General features: G+C 40.3%; 1 protein-coding gene across 5 annotated transcripts in view; it reads right to left on the bottom strand.

The window, feature by feature from the left end:
- kcnip4a (potassium voltage-gated channel interacting protein 4a) overlaps positions 1 to 15,768 on the bottom strand; it is a 137,669-nt gene that overhangs the window by 85,665 nt on the left and 36,236 nt on the right. Inside the window, exon 1 of one of the 5 annotated variants that reach the window (XM_051428817.1) lies at positions 4,858 to 5,595. The exons of the other annotated variants lie outside the window; for them this stretch is intronic. Within the exon in view, the coding sequence (XP_051284777.1) occupies positions 4,858 to 4,942 (85 nt within the window). The 5' untranslated portion in view covers positions 4,943 to 5,595. Of the gene's footprint in view, positions 1 to 4,857; positions 5,596 to 15,768 lie in introns of those variants that run through there. 5 annotated transcript variants of the gene reach the window in all.

Raw genomic sequence — 15,768 nt, 5'->3', positions numbered from 1 at the left:
TAAAGATGCAATGAACTTCTAACATTAGCTAACAATAAATGTCCACATGGGCCATGTTTTATCACTCTACAGAGGACAGTCTACACTATACATTACGACTACACTGTCTACTCGAAACCACAGCCAACAGAGTAAAAACAAGCAGTGTTAAATAGCGACTCTTCTCTTGCCATTCAGACATGATGCCAACCTGCCTGTGGGTATCAAATATTCAGTGTTTGGTCAGGGATTATGGGCTTTGAACGTGCTGTCCTCATGGGACAGGTGGAACATGACCTGCTAATAGCCATCAGGAAACCAAAGAGAGGGAAACAAAGACGGGCCCTAGCGTCATTGGGCAGGCCCCCACACATGCTCCCAAGTACATGCTGAAAAGTCAGCGAGTGCATTTTTTATAGCATTGTCTTGTGTCTCCACGTCTTAACTTAACAGACTTCTTTCTTGCAGGAGATTTATTTTGTTCTTTGATTTTAGTTTCTTTGGCACCAGATAAGACCGTCTTTCAACTTATAATTACTGTAGAAGTACAGAAGCCTAAAAACTTTTTCAATAATTCAACATAAATACTTTAAAAATTATTCTAAGCAGTAGATGAAAAAGGTTTATTAAGAGGTAATTTCTCTGACAGACATTATTCCTACTTTTCAGACTACATTGCCTCAAAAGGACCTTGACTTCAAGCCATCGCTCTGACAGACAGAGACGGACTGTTTGAGGCACCTGGTGGGGACCATATCATTGGGGGTGACACAGCACAAGCTAGGACAACAACATCTTTAAGATGACCTCATAGGGGGTAAGAAAAGCTGGTAATATTCCTGGGTGAAAGGGTGTAGGCGTCTCTCTGCTCGCCCAGTTGCCACTGCAGTCCGGTCAACAATGTAACTGAAGTGGAATATACGAAATCCCAGGAACCAACACTGGTGGCAAGCAAGCATAATTTGCATTGTTGAGAAACAAACAAAAAAATCCCATTTAGTTGATTTAGCAATAGAAAAGGAAGGGAGGGAAGAAATAAATGCTTGTTTGGCATTTACTGCAGCTCTGCACACCCAATATATAATCATTTGAAAGCTCAGAGACATTACAATCAGCATTGTTCCATTATAAAGAACACAGCCAAGAAAATATTCATTTCCAGCGAAGAAAAAACAACTGCATTTACAAGCTGAATCAAACTACTTAAAATCGATACAAGCAGGTTAAAAAGCTCAGAGGCTCATCAAAGCTTTGATCGCACAAAGCAAAGTCCGACCAACAAAACTTTCACCAGTCTCGTTCCAAAAAGTAAGTGCAGGGGTTTGAGAGGGCATGTACCTGTGATGTCTAACAAAACGCTTGGACTCCTGATGAGAAAAAAAGGGATGATGCATTACAGAAGCGGAGACGCCTGACAGGCAAACACTCAGGGAACAAGCAAACTGTCGAGATGTCGTGGAAGATTGCAAAAAGTATTGCTGTGATTCAGAGCAAGTGGCAGATTTAGTGAGTACTACAATGCAATCTAGTGGAATGGAGGTGGAAAAGACATGTTTAAAGCCTATTCACTGGACACTAAGGGTATTGACTATAGACCAAATCGACATTGAGAATATGTCACTTAAAAGAAAGCAGCATAAATCACCCAGCTTTAGGACATCTAAATGATCCTGATGGATACTCTGCTGGACCGGTAGCTCTCCCTGTCCATCTTTCAAGGAGGATCTGTTGGAAATGTTGGAATAGACAAAGATTTCCCCTGGTGTGAGCAACAAATACGTTACACATGCAATATATTGAATATGTGCTGACACTGCTGTTTGGATTTATAACCTGGAATAATGTGCATCTGTGATTTGTTTCCCCCTTATTTTTTCCCTCCTACACCTGAAAAATTAAGGCCTACTGGGCAGTGGTTGTGGCATGAATATGAATGGTAGCCTACTGTCCCCATTGTACCTCTAAATCAGTTTTGATCAATAAACGATTTCCTGTGCTCAAGACATCAAATCGGAATGTGAATACATATCAGTACTAGAAATATTGCTGTGTAGGATAACAATGTCAAAATTGGACCTTAACATATGTCTTGGTCATAGATCTATATAGAGAAAAAGTTCTTTGAGGACAAAAAAAAAAACAGTCATGACATTATAGATGTAATGTACAGCACAATCTGCCCAGGCTCGTTCTGTTACATCATGTACATTACCCTCAACCTTACACTATGAGTTTGTGCTGGCCTTAGCAACCCCATGATCAATGAAGCAATGATTGTGAAGCTGTTCTGGGACAATGAACATCTCAATTAAAATCCCATGGTCTGCTAACCGACTCCATCTATCATTCTCGTCCCCTGGTCACTCGAATATGCCCGAGCCAGCTTCGGTATGGTCAAACTCCATTTATATTAATCTGCAGCACAGCCTGTGTAAGATGAGTTAATATAGTGTGTTTATAGAGAAATGGATCCACTCAAGTGGAAATTGCCTAATGAATGACTAATAATAGGTTTCGGAATTTTAGAGGTGTAATGTCTTTCTCCATTTTTTTGGACACAGAGCTTGTAATAGGACAATAAGACCCAAACATAACCCAACATCATACTCTGCTTCATATGCTGACATGGTCTTCGTCATCTTATGATGTTCAAATCTGAAAAATAGGCTATAGTAATGCTGGTTTCAAATCAATACACGTCCAATTAAATAAAATTCTGTACGTACAGATGGGTGACAAATTAGAGGAAAGTGAGAAACATGACGTGATCGCATTCATACAGAACACATGGGATCATTGAATGGTTTGATGAGCATGAAAATGATGTGAATCAATTGAACACCTATGGGAGAATGGAGAGGGTTCCAGAGACTAGGAGGTTTGTGTTTGTTTAAATATCTGTAACACCCATCTGTATATATTCAACACATGAGTATACGCATACCCATATTTCATCATTATGGAGGGTTAAGTATATTTTAAGTCTATGAGGTTCATTGAATAGCAACCGAACTAATATTCTTCATGCAATGTGGTCAATAAAAAAAGAATGTTTCTCTAACTCAGCAAGCCTACAGTTATTGGGCTTTGTCCAAAGGGAAATATGTCAAGGCTTGTATTTAATGTGATCAATAATTAATAAGTACTGACACTGACATTAAAAGACCACAATCTTTTACCAAACAAACACTGTAGCCTGTGGCGCAGTATAAAGTAATGCCACATTTTATCAACCAAAGCTTTGAGGACACTGAAAGAAATTACTACCAAATATACACTAATCATGTTATGACCAAGTGGGAATTGCAATGTGACCAAAACGACCTGCTGGTAGCTATGGAAACCAAAACCATACTCCTTTGGGCAGATACAGTAGATGAATTTCTCCAAGCTTGGTATCTCCCACAAGTCTATATTTATCTTTATGATTAGAAAGCTGAAGCCATCTACACCTTTTATAGGGCATCCCAGTGATGGAGAGACTCTTCTATAGCTACCTCCCTACTGGTTCTCTCTGTCTCTAAGGTCAAGGACACAGTGCAAAGTAGGTCATGGCTGTATGGAAATATTCCCTAATGTATCAGAACAGAAAGTCCACCCTTTTCTGGCAAAACATGAAACAAATTGGAAGCCCCTACTAGAAAAAATTTTTGCAATCACGCTGGAATTCATAAGCATGTTCATCTAGCACCTTTCTGTGGTTTAGCACCATCTCACTCGTGCAGCGTGATAATCAACAACTTACCCGAGAACTCACTTAATGCAAGAACGAGACAGGAACCATGCACCGCAAAAGGTGTTAATTATGCTACTAGTGTATTCCCAGCATCTGTATAAAAAAAATAACTGTAAGGTCTAAGGATAAGCAACCGCAACGTGCTACTGTCTTGATGATATATGTAAATAATCCTTAGCACCACTTTGATGCATACCAGCAATATGTGCCAATGATCAGTGCATGATACTGCGGATAACCTGTATCCTGTATTGGACTCTTCATGGAATAATCTGCTAGTAATCCACTATAATCCCAGATTTAATCTTGTTAATACCATTGATTCAGTCTTATTACAAAAGCTCTTGGTGCGTGTGCGCCCAGAACAAAAGGAGTAACCAAAATCTATTACACTTTGCACCATGATACAGGTACATACAGAAGTAGTAAGGAATATTACTGTGTACGTACACAGTGTGAAACAACTTCTGCTTCTGGGGAGGATTTCAAAAGGATTCGGCATCAGCATACTGCTCCAGATAATATTTTTGCTGATAAGACCCATAACAAGTGACGTAGACATGAAGATTGGACTTCTGACAACTTTTGACAAAATCTGCAAGTTACAGTGGTAAAAATTATTAAGGTGACTACAAGGTTGAGCTGACAGAACCAATGCGTTTGTGAAATTTTTTAATACATGACATTGTGCTTTTGACAGCCAAAGACTGCATCAGAGGCTGTTTGATCATTATTATTATAATTTTTTTAATGACTTCACCTTTGCCTCTAGTCATAGTCTGACCTTCTGTCCTTTTACACTTACATTTGCACACACACTCACACACAAATTATGGTGCAGAGTAGGTAATAAATTCAAGCCCACTCTCAAAATCCTCACAATGCTCTAGCAGAGTTTGCAAGCATAAATGTATATACAACCTAAATACTGCGAGGCGCTGATGGTATGCAAGTGTCCTAACAGAGTGCCGTGTGTCAAATGTTAACTTTGTAATGAGCTACTTTTGTCAAAACATGAATCAACTGCAGGAGTTTGACCAAAATGCCAAGAGGAGAACACAAAATCACTGCAGATTTAAGAGAACTGCAGCAAATGGAAACGCAGATCAGGAAAAATCCTCTCAGTCCACCAGGAGCCTTACCGGTGTTGAGCGTGCCCGTGACGAGTCTGAACAGGTACTGTGCAAACTTGAAGATCTCCCGTTTGCACCTTTTCCTGCAGCTCATCTTTGCTCCTGGGGTTGGAGTGGGGTAGGGGGGTGGGGGGGGGGCCTTGGAAAGGTCAGCACAAAAGGACGACTCTGTCTTTCAGGGTAAAAACAAAAACAAAAAAAAATCCAAGGAAGACTAGTACTTTGACAAAGTCCCACGACAGGGCGAGTGTCCTCTTCTCTCCTACACTCCTCTGGCTGTGTCAGCGTGGCCCTTGTGTCTGCGTGTGGCGGGAGTGATGATCATGAGCAAGTGGGGAGCAGTGAGGGGGGCTCGTCTTGCGCGGGTGTGTGTATATATGTCCAGGCTCCTCTGGTGCACGGCTCCAAGGTAAGGCTGTCTTGATAAACACAGGGATGGTTGTGTGCTTTTATGTCAGGTCATTAATATTTGCTTACCGGCGGTTTACCTCCTGCTCTCTGGGGAAGGTGGGGGGGCTTGTCTCTCTTTTTGTCTCGCTTCTCTCTTTTTGTCTTCCTCCAACATTCACTCCTCCTGACTTTTTCTGCAACTCCTCTGAGCAAACAAAGTCCTACTCTTCTTCTGTGTACTACAGACTACTCTGTTGGCTTCAAAATACAGTGGTTATCCAATGAGTCTCTCCCTCTATCTCTCAGACACACAAACAAACATACACTCCCACACTTGATCTCGTAGTGCGCCTGCTGCTCTGCTCTACTCAGCACCATCTGTGGATGTTTTACACTCACTGACGGTTGCCATGGAGGTGTGGCCTGATTGGCCCAAGAGGAGGAGGAGGAGGAGAAGAAGAAGAGAGATAGAAAGCACACAAGGAGGAGGAGGAGAAGGAGGAGGAGGGGAATAAAAGAGAATTAAGGGGAAAGTGTCCACCAATGAATCAGCAATGACAGTACATTATGGGCCTGGCACATCATGTGTAATTGAACATTAAAAAAATGAGTGACAGTAATGGACGACGTTAATGGTACACCATGGGCTCTTAAGACACAGATAAGGGAAGTGGTTGACGAAGTAACAAATACACTGCAAATATTAAAAAGTCTAGAGATAGAAGACTGCGGAGCACAGGTTGGTGAGATTGGTGAGAACAAAATGTCAAGGTCAGTATTAATAATGACTGACAGCGTCTGTGATGACATTAAGACTAGCCAAGTGCATCATTTTATCCACTAATTAGCCCATACTGTACCTCAATTGCACTCATCTATCAATGCCAAGCTCTCCCATCTGAAAAGCCGGTCATTAACTCAAATCTTCAACTGTTAACAGTTGTATTACTATAGTGAATTTGCTTAAGAAAACACTGACGTGCAGTTTCTCATTATTACGCGTCCATCAGTCTGACAGGCACAGGTGTGAAATAAGATTGTGCTGAAATCTGCACTGAAAACGGGGGTTGATATTCCACAGGTCACTTGACAGAAAGACAGGTCTATTTTGGTGAATCCTACTCCATGTAGAGTCTTTGCAGACTCTGACCTTGGAGTTCTTGTCGGTGTGTTATGGCAGCACACACACACGCACGCACGCACGCACGTTCTGGACAGGAATGAGCAGTGAGGGGATTGTTCCACAGGCCGGCATAAAAAGTGGGCTTGCAGAAAAATAAAGATTCAAGGACTTGAAGTATCGTGTGAAACTTCTTACTGGGTCAGAGCAGCACAGAGAACTAGTACAGTGTCTCAATTAGGTGAATAATTTACAAGGTACCTGTGGGGCGTAGCAGTGCCTTTGTGACATGACTTGCTTTCATAGGCTTTGGCAGGGGACGTGACAGACTAATTTAAACAGAAAATTAATTTTAAAATTGTTTTGTAGTCCCTAAAGAAGAGTTGCTTTTTTAATTGACCGTTCGCTAAGCCCCGCCCTTTTAGTTACTAATGCTATGCCAGTAAGCACATAGGCTGTTTATAATGGTAAGAGTAGCTGATTTAGCATTGAACAGCTTATCAATTTATGAAGAAAATTATTTCAGAAGTAGGTTTCCCAATTCAAGCTGGCGGCTGTTTACTTTTCTGGCTGAAATGACAATAGTTTTATCATAACTAGATACGGTAGTTTACTAATTATCTTTAGCTGCAAGAGCTAGTTGAAAACTCAGACTGACTCGTTTTGAAACAATCCTGAAACAATGATATTATCCTAAAGTACAGTGTAATAAGAGAACATTTAAAAGCGAAAAGTTCCATGCAGAGCCCTGTTCGGATACTTTGCCTGGACAAAAACACACTTTGACAGGAAATTTATGATGTAGGGATGTCACAATACCAGAAATTTACTAGTCTGATAATGGTTTGATACTGCATCTACTTAAGTCTTTTTGCCCCCAATACCTATTTAATATTGAGCATCTGCTGATACCGAGAGCCCTGCACCAAAAACCTGCAAAACCCAAAATTCTGCGTAGTATTAACAAAAAAACTGTTGCTTACTGTTTTTTATACATTACTAAATAACAAAGTAGGCTATAAAATGGCTTTTTCTCTCTCTGTAATCTTTTTAAGTTTTGTCCCTGTCTGGAATAAATATCTCTTCCTTTCCCAGTGTTACAGAGTGTTCTTTTTTCCTCGTCAGTAAATTTTTTGTGTAGATTACATTGATAAAATACTCTTAATGGCTTTTTGGTCGTGGGGCTGTTGATGCACTTTTAGTGGCGTGGTGAGTGTGCAACTCTCCACCACTGTCTGTCTCGCCTCTGAGCAGCAGCTCAGGCCCGCCCGCGGTGGTGCTTCACTGTGGGTGGGGCTGACACCAACACACACAGCAGAGTGAAAACAGACAGCGGAGAGAGTTGACGATGGCTGCACTGTGCGCATAAGCACAAAATAAGTAAAACACCTGTACAGAGACACAGTCTTCCGGCATGTTTTCACATGTTAACATAACCTGTAACCCCCCAAAAAATAGTACTTAATTATATGCTGCTTGTTTTTGTTTAGTAATGCTAAGCTACGCTAAGATAGTTAGCCGGACAAGCTAACAATTGCATCTTATCATAGAGCAGATTAACACTGATTTAATTCTTGACACCATCGCTTCATATTTCTGGTTTTGGCAAGCCTTTAAAAAAGGACATGGCATCTTACAAGAAGGTTCCTAAGCCATAAATGTTAAACTCCTTCCCATACAGATATGGCTTCTACAATTGTTGCTACAGAAAGCTTTAGAGACCAATACACATGCAATCCCCAAGTCTGGCTTGCATGTGCATTTGGACCACATTTTGAAAGCCCCACCCACCCACTGACCCCCAGAGAACACTCGATTACAACACGTGTGCAACTCCATCAACTGTCATCCAGCCGCTGGTTTCCATTTCTATCCTTGTTTCCGATAAACAAACACGCCCCTGAAGTCGCCTGGGAGCAGCTACACTGGAGTATTTTCAGGTCACACAATGCACATGTAAGTGTCCATGTACATCGACAAACAAACACTGACAAAAACATCATCATTCAGATGCGTTGCTTTCACTAAAAGTCATATTTCTGTCCTACAAGCCTACAAGTAACTCACAGATCACTCTCAAGGCCTCCCCCACCCCCCTGTTGAGTGCTGAAGTGTGATGTGTGGAACAAATCGCCACATTCCAAGTCCATATACAGTCAGGAAAATCTCTCAACATGAGTCATGTTTAGCTTAATGAGTATGGTCAAGGCAAAAAGTGATATGGAAGCCGGGGTCAATGCAAACACAAATGTTGAAATCTTGAAGGATGTGTGGGTAATGTTTAAAGACAAAAAAAAGTGCGCAAGTGATATCTGGAAAAAAAAAAACGAGGGTTTATACTTTCAGAACATGCAATGAATATTAATTTATGTAAGATTTTCAAGTAAACCAGAACCTCTTGACATTTAAACAAAACAGAGGAAACGTCTCAAGTAAAAGTAGCTGAAGTTATACTACTGTATCTGCAGCCTCCAGGGTCCTGTTCAAACACCATCTTCTTCAACTGAAAATAATCATGTTAATTCCTACAGCACAGACAGATATAGCTACTAAGCATCAAAGTAACTGTAGCCTTGACGCAGAATGATTTAGCCTGACACTGTTCTTAAGTACCCTTGAGCCCACCAGAAGAGTTTACTTGATGAAGTGTGGACTGATTTCACCGCTGTTCCGGCAAAGAGGGATCTAAAATCTAAGTAGTGCACCATATAATATTAACAATGTCGATTTGGCCTTACAACCCCTTTGAAGCTTGGTACAGATGAAGGGAATAGATACAGGTGTTATTTCCCAAAAATCTCACCCTTCAGCATGAACCCGGCATCTCGAATATAAAGTTCCAAAGAGACCTTCACGGAACTTGCACTTTTTCATGTTGCACCCTGCAGCAACGACAGGACTTACATGAAATAGCCTCCATTCGGGGAAAGTTTGACAGATGTATTGATCCATCTAGAAAACACGAACTGCAGGTGCCTTGGAGTGAGAGCCTCCATTACCAGGAGAGCTCTTTCCACCTCCTGTGAGAAAGCAGCTTGATTGGCTGTAAAGCTGCAGACAGTGGCTTGTCATCAAATGTGGGGGCACGATTTACTACCATTTACATCCTTTCGCGACATGCATGCATGCTAAACAGCAGTAAAATGTCTGCCAAGATAGAAAAACGCTCGCTCGTGACAAAGCACATCTGGAGAGACGGATGGTGAACCGGCCTTTAAATCTTTAAAATGAAAGTGCATGATACGTGAAAATGTGAATTGAACATCAAGAGCTGAGCCACAATCTATAAAGCACCCATCTGCAGTGGAGTGTGCTTCACTGTGATGTATAAGTGCTCCACCTACTCACCTTCCCTACTTGACGATATCCAGAAAAGGGGTTTGGAAAGTTGCTGGAGTGGAGCAGGACACTGTCTGTTGTCAACTGGCCATCCACGGCCTTATTCAAACAAGTCAGGTCGGTACTATATGTACCAAAGGATGCCTCTAAATTATTCAAACTTGTATATATATTGGGCTTTTCTTGTCCCTAATAATAAGGGTCATACCCCTTCTGTAAATGCTCATAGCTTGTGTAGGGTTTGAGAGACTGTAAGGCAATTACCCTCCTCTAAAATCTATAGTATAGGTGTAAAGAATTAAGTCAATTTGTCTCATTTATTTTAGTTAGACTTTTGTTATTTGCATCATGGGAGGAGCAGACATGAAAAATGAATGGAGATTATTAAACTGGTATTTCCACCAATACACGACACGAGAAAACTCATTAACAGCAAAGCCTGCCTTGTCAAACCCTGCAGGAGCAGTATCTCCAGGCTGTCGTTAGACAACCACAGAATAATGTATTCCAGTACTTGAACATATCACTGAACACCAGCATGCACACAGATTAGGAATATCTGCAGTATTCAGTGTTTACAGCCAGCTTAACTGAGTTTTGGTAAACAAGGCAAATGCCAATACGCCATCAGCACAGTAAGGGAGTCTCTAAGGCAACAGACATCAAAGTAAATGACTATCAAGTAATTAAATATCATTGCAGCCCTAAACATAACACTTTGAAACTGCTTAAATTGATACTTGTACTATTTCATTTATCAAATATTATGATCATATCATTAGAGTTGCAACAATTATATTCATTCTGGAAACATATGTTGACTATTTTCATGATAAACTGATTAAAATGTCAAAAAATAGTTTAGAAATGTCAATCGCAATATTGTAGAGCACAAAAGATCTCTTCATATTGTTTGTTTTGCGTGACCGATGGTCAAGACCACAGTAGAAAAACAGCAAATCCTCACATTTGAGAGGCTGGAAACCAAGAATATTCAGCAATTTCACTTGATAAATGGCTGATTCTTAAAATTGTTGACAGATAATCTTCTGTCGATTAACTAACCAAAATCGAACTATTTGTTTTAGTACAAATTTAAATATTTAAAATTGCAAACGTGGCAAAAACCCACCTTTGACTTATGGGTCAATGGAATCTAGTGGACAAACAGTTAAGAATGCATCCATAGTAAAAGCAACACTGTGATCATCACAAAAGCCAAATGACCACTGGTCCAACAACCAAGCACCACCGTTTTTTCATCAACATGAGTCACCACACTACGATACAGGAGATTCTGCTGAGTACATAGAAAGCTGGAGGGGGGGGGGGGACTGTAACTGCAGTATCTGTTCTGTTTACAGTTTTATATAGGAATAAATCCTCAGAGACCCCCTGCATAACCATTTCTACTGCAGTTGATTTTAAGAGTAAGAGGAGGAATAACCGGAAACAGTAGATATACTGTGGACTGAGGGTGATGCATTTAATTTCAAATAGAACAGTTAAGTCTGGGCTCTCTGCCCAGAATTGCTTACCGAATACACAATTTCATGAGCCTCAAAGATGAGGTGGTAATATGATGCATCACTGCCAAACAAGCACAATGACAGTAAAATGGGACATTCTCAGAGCACAGAGGCAGACGGTCATAGAACAAAATAATAAATAAATAAAAAGCTTGGCAAAGCAACCATCACTGAACCCATATCACTTCAACAGAGGCAGTAAAAAATCTCTATCAAATGATGAAATTAAACACATTTTTTAGGATCTGGTCTTAAATGGAGGTAATACTTCATTACATTAAGCAGAGCGTTTTAAAACATCCTCTTATAAAACCAAAGACAAGTGAGCTGTGGGGTTTCTCATTTATTTCTGATTTATACTTTTTGTCAGGGTGAACCCAATAAAGTCAAGGCACTGCAGCTCTCTTTTCTCTACATCAAGTTTATAATATTGCTCAAAGGCATGATACGGCTGCCGAAGTCTAAAAAACGCTGAATTGCTGTAAAATTCCTCCTAGTCAAAAGAGTTTTTTAATGTCCAAAAGGATGGTTTTCTAGACTAAATGGCTTTCAACATGGCCGGATTGTGCAACCAAAAGGAAACAAAGAGAAGAGCCCTGCCTCGGGAGATGTAGGACACTCTAAAGCTATCAAGCCAAACGGCTGCTATGGTAACCTTTATGGAGAGATAAAGCACACAGATCCTGTCATTAGGAAAGAGGTTGATCGATTTTGTTAAGCCACCATTAAGAAAAAGGTTAGCCGATTTGTTAAAAGCATATCAGGGAGTAAAAAAAACAATAACAATGTCTGAGGGGATCTTTGACCCAAGTGATGATTAAGTGCCCCATGAAAAAACAAGATTCATGCTGGATCTTCCTCGGGCAGATCAAGTTAGCATTCTGGGAATTAAGGTGACGGCTGAACTTGCATCACAGCATCTCGTTAGAGCCTGTCTGGGCTTTAAACAATATAAATACCAACATATAATCAATGAGCAGTGATAGATAATCATTTCTCCTTGCTGACCAAGACCAACTCAGCAGAAGGACAATAGCATGTGCTTTGCCCAGGTATTACCATGTTCATGTATTCTTAATGAATTTGCATTTTATGAAGCTTTTTAGATGCTAAAAATAAATCAAACTGAGCTGTAACTTATTATATTTTCATTAGTGGTCTACAAAACTTGACCTCCAGATTTAGGAAAACATGATTGTTTGCTACAGATGTTTCCAAATTGCTTGTTTTTTTTCTGACCAAAAGTCTAAAACCCAAAGATATTCATTTAAGTATATTCATTAATTACTGCATAAAAAATGGAAGCAACTCTGAAGAATCAGTGGTCAACAGTGCAGAGAGAACATGCATATAAACGAGGTAGCGGCAACTCGTAAATTAATTGTTGTTAAGCGTGTGGTTGCAAACATTGATAGTTCATTCAAAAGGCAGAAAAATCATTAAAAAGGATTAATGGACTTTTAAAAAAAATCAAAGCTTCAGCCATTCCATGAATTTGAATATTACATGTCCAAATCATTTTGTGATTATACCATTTTGTGGAATTTAGCTTTGTACATGTATAGTACAGTGTATGAAGCACAGGCTATTGTGAAGGTTTACCACTACTCCACACATGTCGACCTCAAATCCTGATAGCCCAATGAGATGTGTCCTTAACAAAGTGATAAAAGAGGCCATTGGCTTTCTTTGAACGAAAATCCGCTAGTAAGCATCATTTAGCTCGGTAAAACAATTCACTGCTTTTTCTGAAACATAAGGTAGTCGTGACAATGCAGGGTGTCACTGCAGATAAGAGCCGGGTCGATATGAAGGCAGTAATGAATTGCTTATGACATCAGTGTACTAATGTTAGCACAACTGCTCCCTCAGGGCACTGCAGAAAAAGCATATGGGATGCTATCCATTCCCCTGCTTTGTATGGACTTTACAGACCACTCAGATACAGTGTGTGATGAATAAGAATAATGGCGCGTCATACAGAACATATGGCAGGTTTTGAAATTGTGCTGTCTAAATGCTTATCAGGCCCGCCCGCTGCAGTCAGTCTTCATTGGCATTCACTACCATTCTTTAGAATTAGGCAGAGCTTGTTTTCAAAAGGTCATTACGGAAAACTGATATAATCCCCTTCATTATAAATGTGCTGATGGGATACTTGTAACAATACAGTGAAGCCTGAAATGCAATCTCACTTCCCTCCCGTGAGAACACAGTACTGTATATCTCTGTCATTACTCCTAGGATGCACAGGCAACGTTTTATCTATACTCCGGTATCTTGCCGGGGCTATTTGGAGAGATGAAGGCTCTCGAACTAGACACTGATAAGGGTGACTCGCTTTGTATGTCCATTCACATTCGGCTGAGAAGGGGCCTGTAATGGATAAAACTCTCATTTTCTGAAAAACTTATTTCGCCCCCAAACAGGATAAGCCTGGCCCGGCTCCACTTTATTTCTTCCTGCCTGCATTTTAATTGCAGGCTCTGCAATGGTGAAATTGACTTCTAGCTCTTTGTCAAGGGGCATTAGGTCTTGTATTAATGCCTGCTGACAAAAGCTGCTTTCACACTGCAAGCCTAAATGCTCAATTCTGATGTACTGTTGAGATCAGATTTTTGATGATTTCAGTGTAGCCAATCTCTTAACACCAATCTGCAAAGGTTACATGCTCAAAATCAACCATGAATGCTTCCTTTGTTGAATTCTTTAGATGTTTGAACCAGTCCTTAAGGCTCTTAAGTGTTGCGGTGACATTGCAGCAACATTCACCTGTGATCCTGTTCGGTTATAAAAGACGCTTTGAATTTAGCTTGAAGCATTTCACCGCCTTATTATCCCTCAACTGAACAATGTCCTTCATGCTCACTAGTACGACCAACGGTATGTTAGACAGCCACTATGTAATACAAAGAAAGTGCTGGAGGGGTATTAAAGTTGTATGAATTCAAATAAGACTTTTTAGAGTAATTAAAAAGAAAATCTGTGTGATACAGAAGGGGAAAAGGTCTGATTCAGACCATTTTAACTGTATAGAACAGAGGCAAAGTTCGGTCCATTGCAAGCAATGTCACTGTCATTAAGGCAGCTCTTCACCTCTGGCTCTCAACCAAAGACAGCTCTGCCTACATCTGTTAGCAGAGCAGGTGACCTTCTGTGTAATGGGTGGGCTTATCAAACAGCAAAGCATGCTGGATATCTTATAATGTGAGGGCAAAGAAGTTAATGCATACACCCCCCCACCCTCCCCACCTGCATCTTGATAATGCATGCAGGTGACCCGACTGTGAGCATCACTGATGGGTGATGCTGATGCTTGAAAGTTTCACCCAATTGAGAGCAGCGTTTAGCATTGGTGAACACTCTTAAACAGACAGGTCTCTGGTTAGCACACATGCTAAAGCACAACAATGTTGCAGAGAAAGATTAATGCGGCAAAAGAGCTAAGTGCTTGCTATCATTCTACTTCACCTGAGATATATATATATATATATATATCTCAGGTGAAGTAGAAGTATTTATATACACTACTCACAAAAAGTTAGGGATATTCCACTTTCGGGTGAAATTTATGGAAAATGTAAAAAGTTGATGCTACAGTGATATTAAATCATGAAAGTAGGGCATTTAAGTAGACTGCAAATTAAAATCACCTGGAAAGGTTATAGTGCATTTTATGTACATTCTGAAATTTCATCCGAAAGCCGAATATCCCTAACTTTTTGTGAGTAGTGTGTATATATATATATAGTTGAAACAAGAAGTTTACATACACTGTATAAAAAGACACATCATCTCTTTTTTCTCTCTGTCTGACATTAAATCAGATTAAACTTTTCCTGTTTTAGGTCAATTAGGATTACTAACATTATTTCTATTTGCCAAATGCCAGAATAATGAGAGAATTTTTTAGATTATGTTTTTATTACTTTCTTGAAAGTCAGAAGTTTACATACATTTCATTAGTATTTGGTACCATTGCCTTCAAACTGTATGACTTGGGTCAAACATTTTGGATATCTTTCCACAAGCTTCCCACAATAGTTGGCAGGAATTTTGGCCCATTCCTCCTGACAGAACTGGTGTAACTGAGCCAAGTTTGTAGGCCACCCTGCTCGCACATGCCTTTTCAGCTCTGCCCATAAATGTTCAATAGGATTGAGATCAGGGCTTTGTGATGGCCACTCCAAGACATTGACTTTGTTGTCCTTAAGCCACTTTGTAATCAGTTTGGCAGTATGCTTCGGGTCATTGTCCATTTGGAAGACCTATTTGCGCCCAAGCTTTAACTTCCTGGCTGATGTCTTGAGATGTTGCTTCAGTATTTCTACATAATGTTCTTTCCTCATGATGCCATCTATTTTGTGAAGTGCACCAGTCTCTCCTGCAGCAAAACAACCCCACAACATGATGCTGCCACCCCCGTATTTCAGTTGGGATTGTGTTCTCAGGCTTGCAAGCTTCCCCCTTTTTCCTCCAAACGTAACGATGGTCATTATGGCCAAACAGTTGGATTTAGTTTCGTCAGGCCACAGGACATGT

This window comes from Dicentrarchus labrax, unplaced genomic scaffold, assembly GCF_905237075.1.
Source record: "Dicentrarchus labrax unplaced genomic scaffold, dlabrax2021, whole genome shotgun sequence".
Taxonomy (NCBI): domain Eukaryota; kingdom Metazoa; phylum Chordata; class Actinopteri; family Moronidae; genus Dicentrarchus; species Dicentrarchus labrax.
Note: the sequence above shows the minus strand (reverse complement) of the source record. Positions and strands in the feature narration are given on the sequence as shown.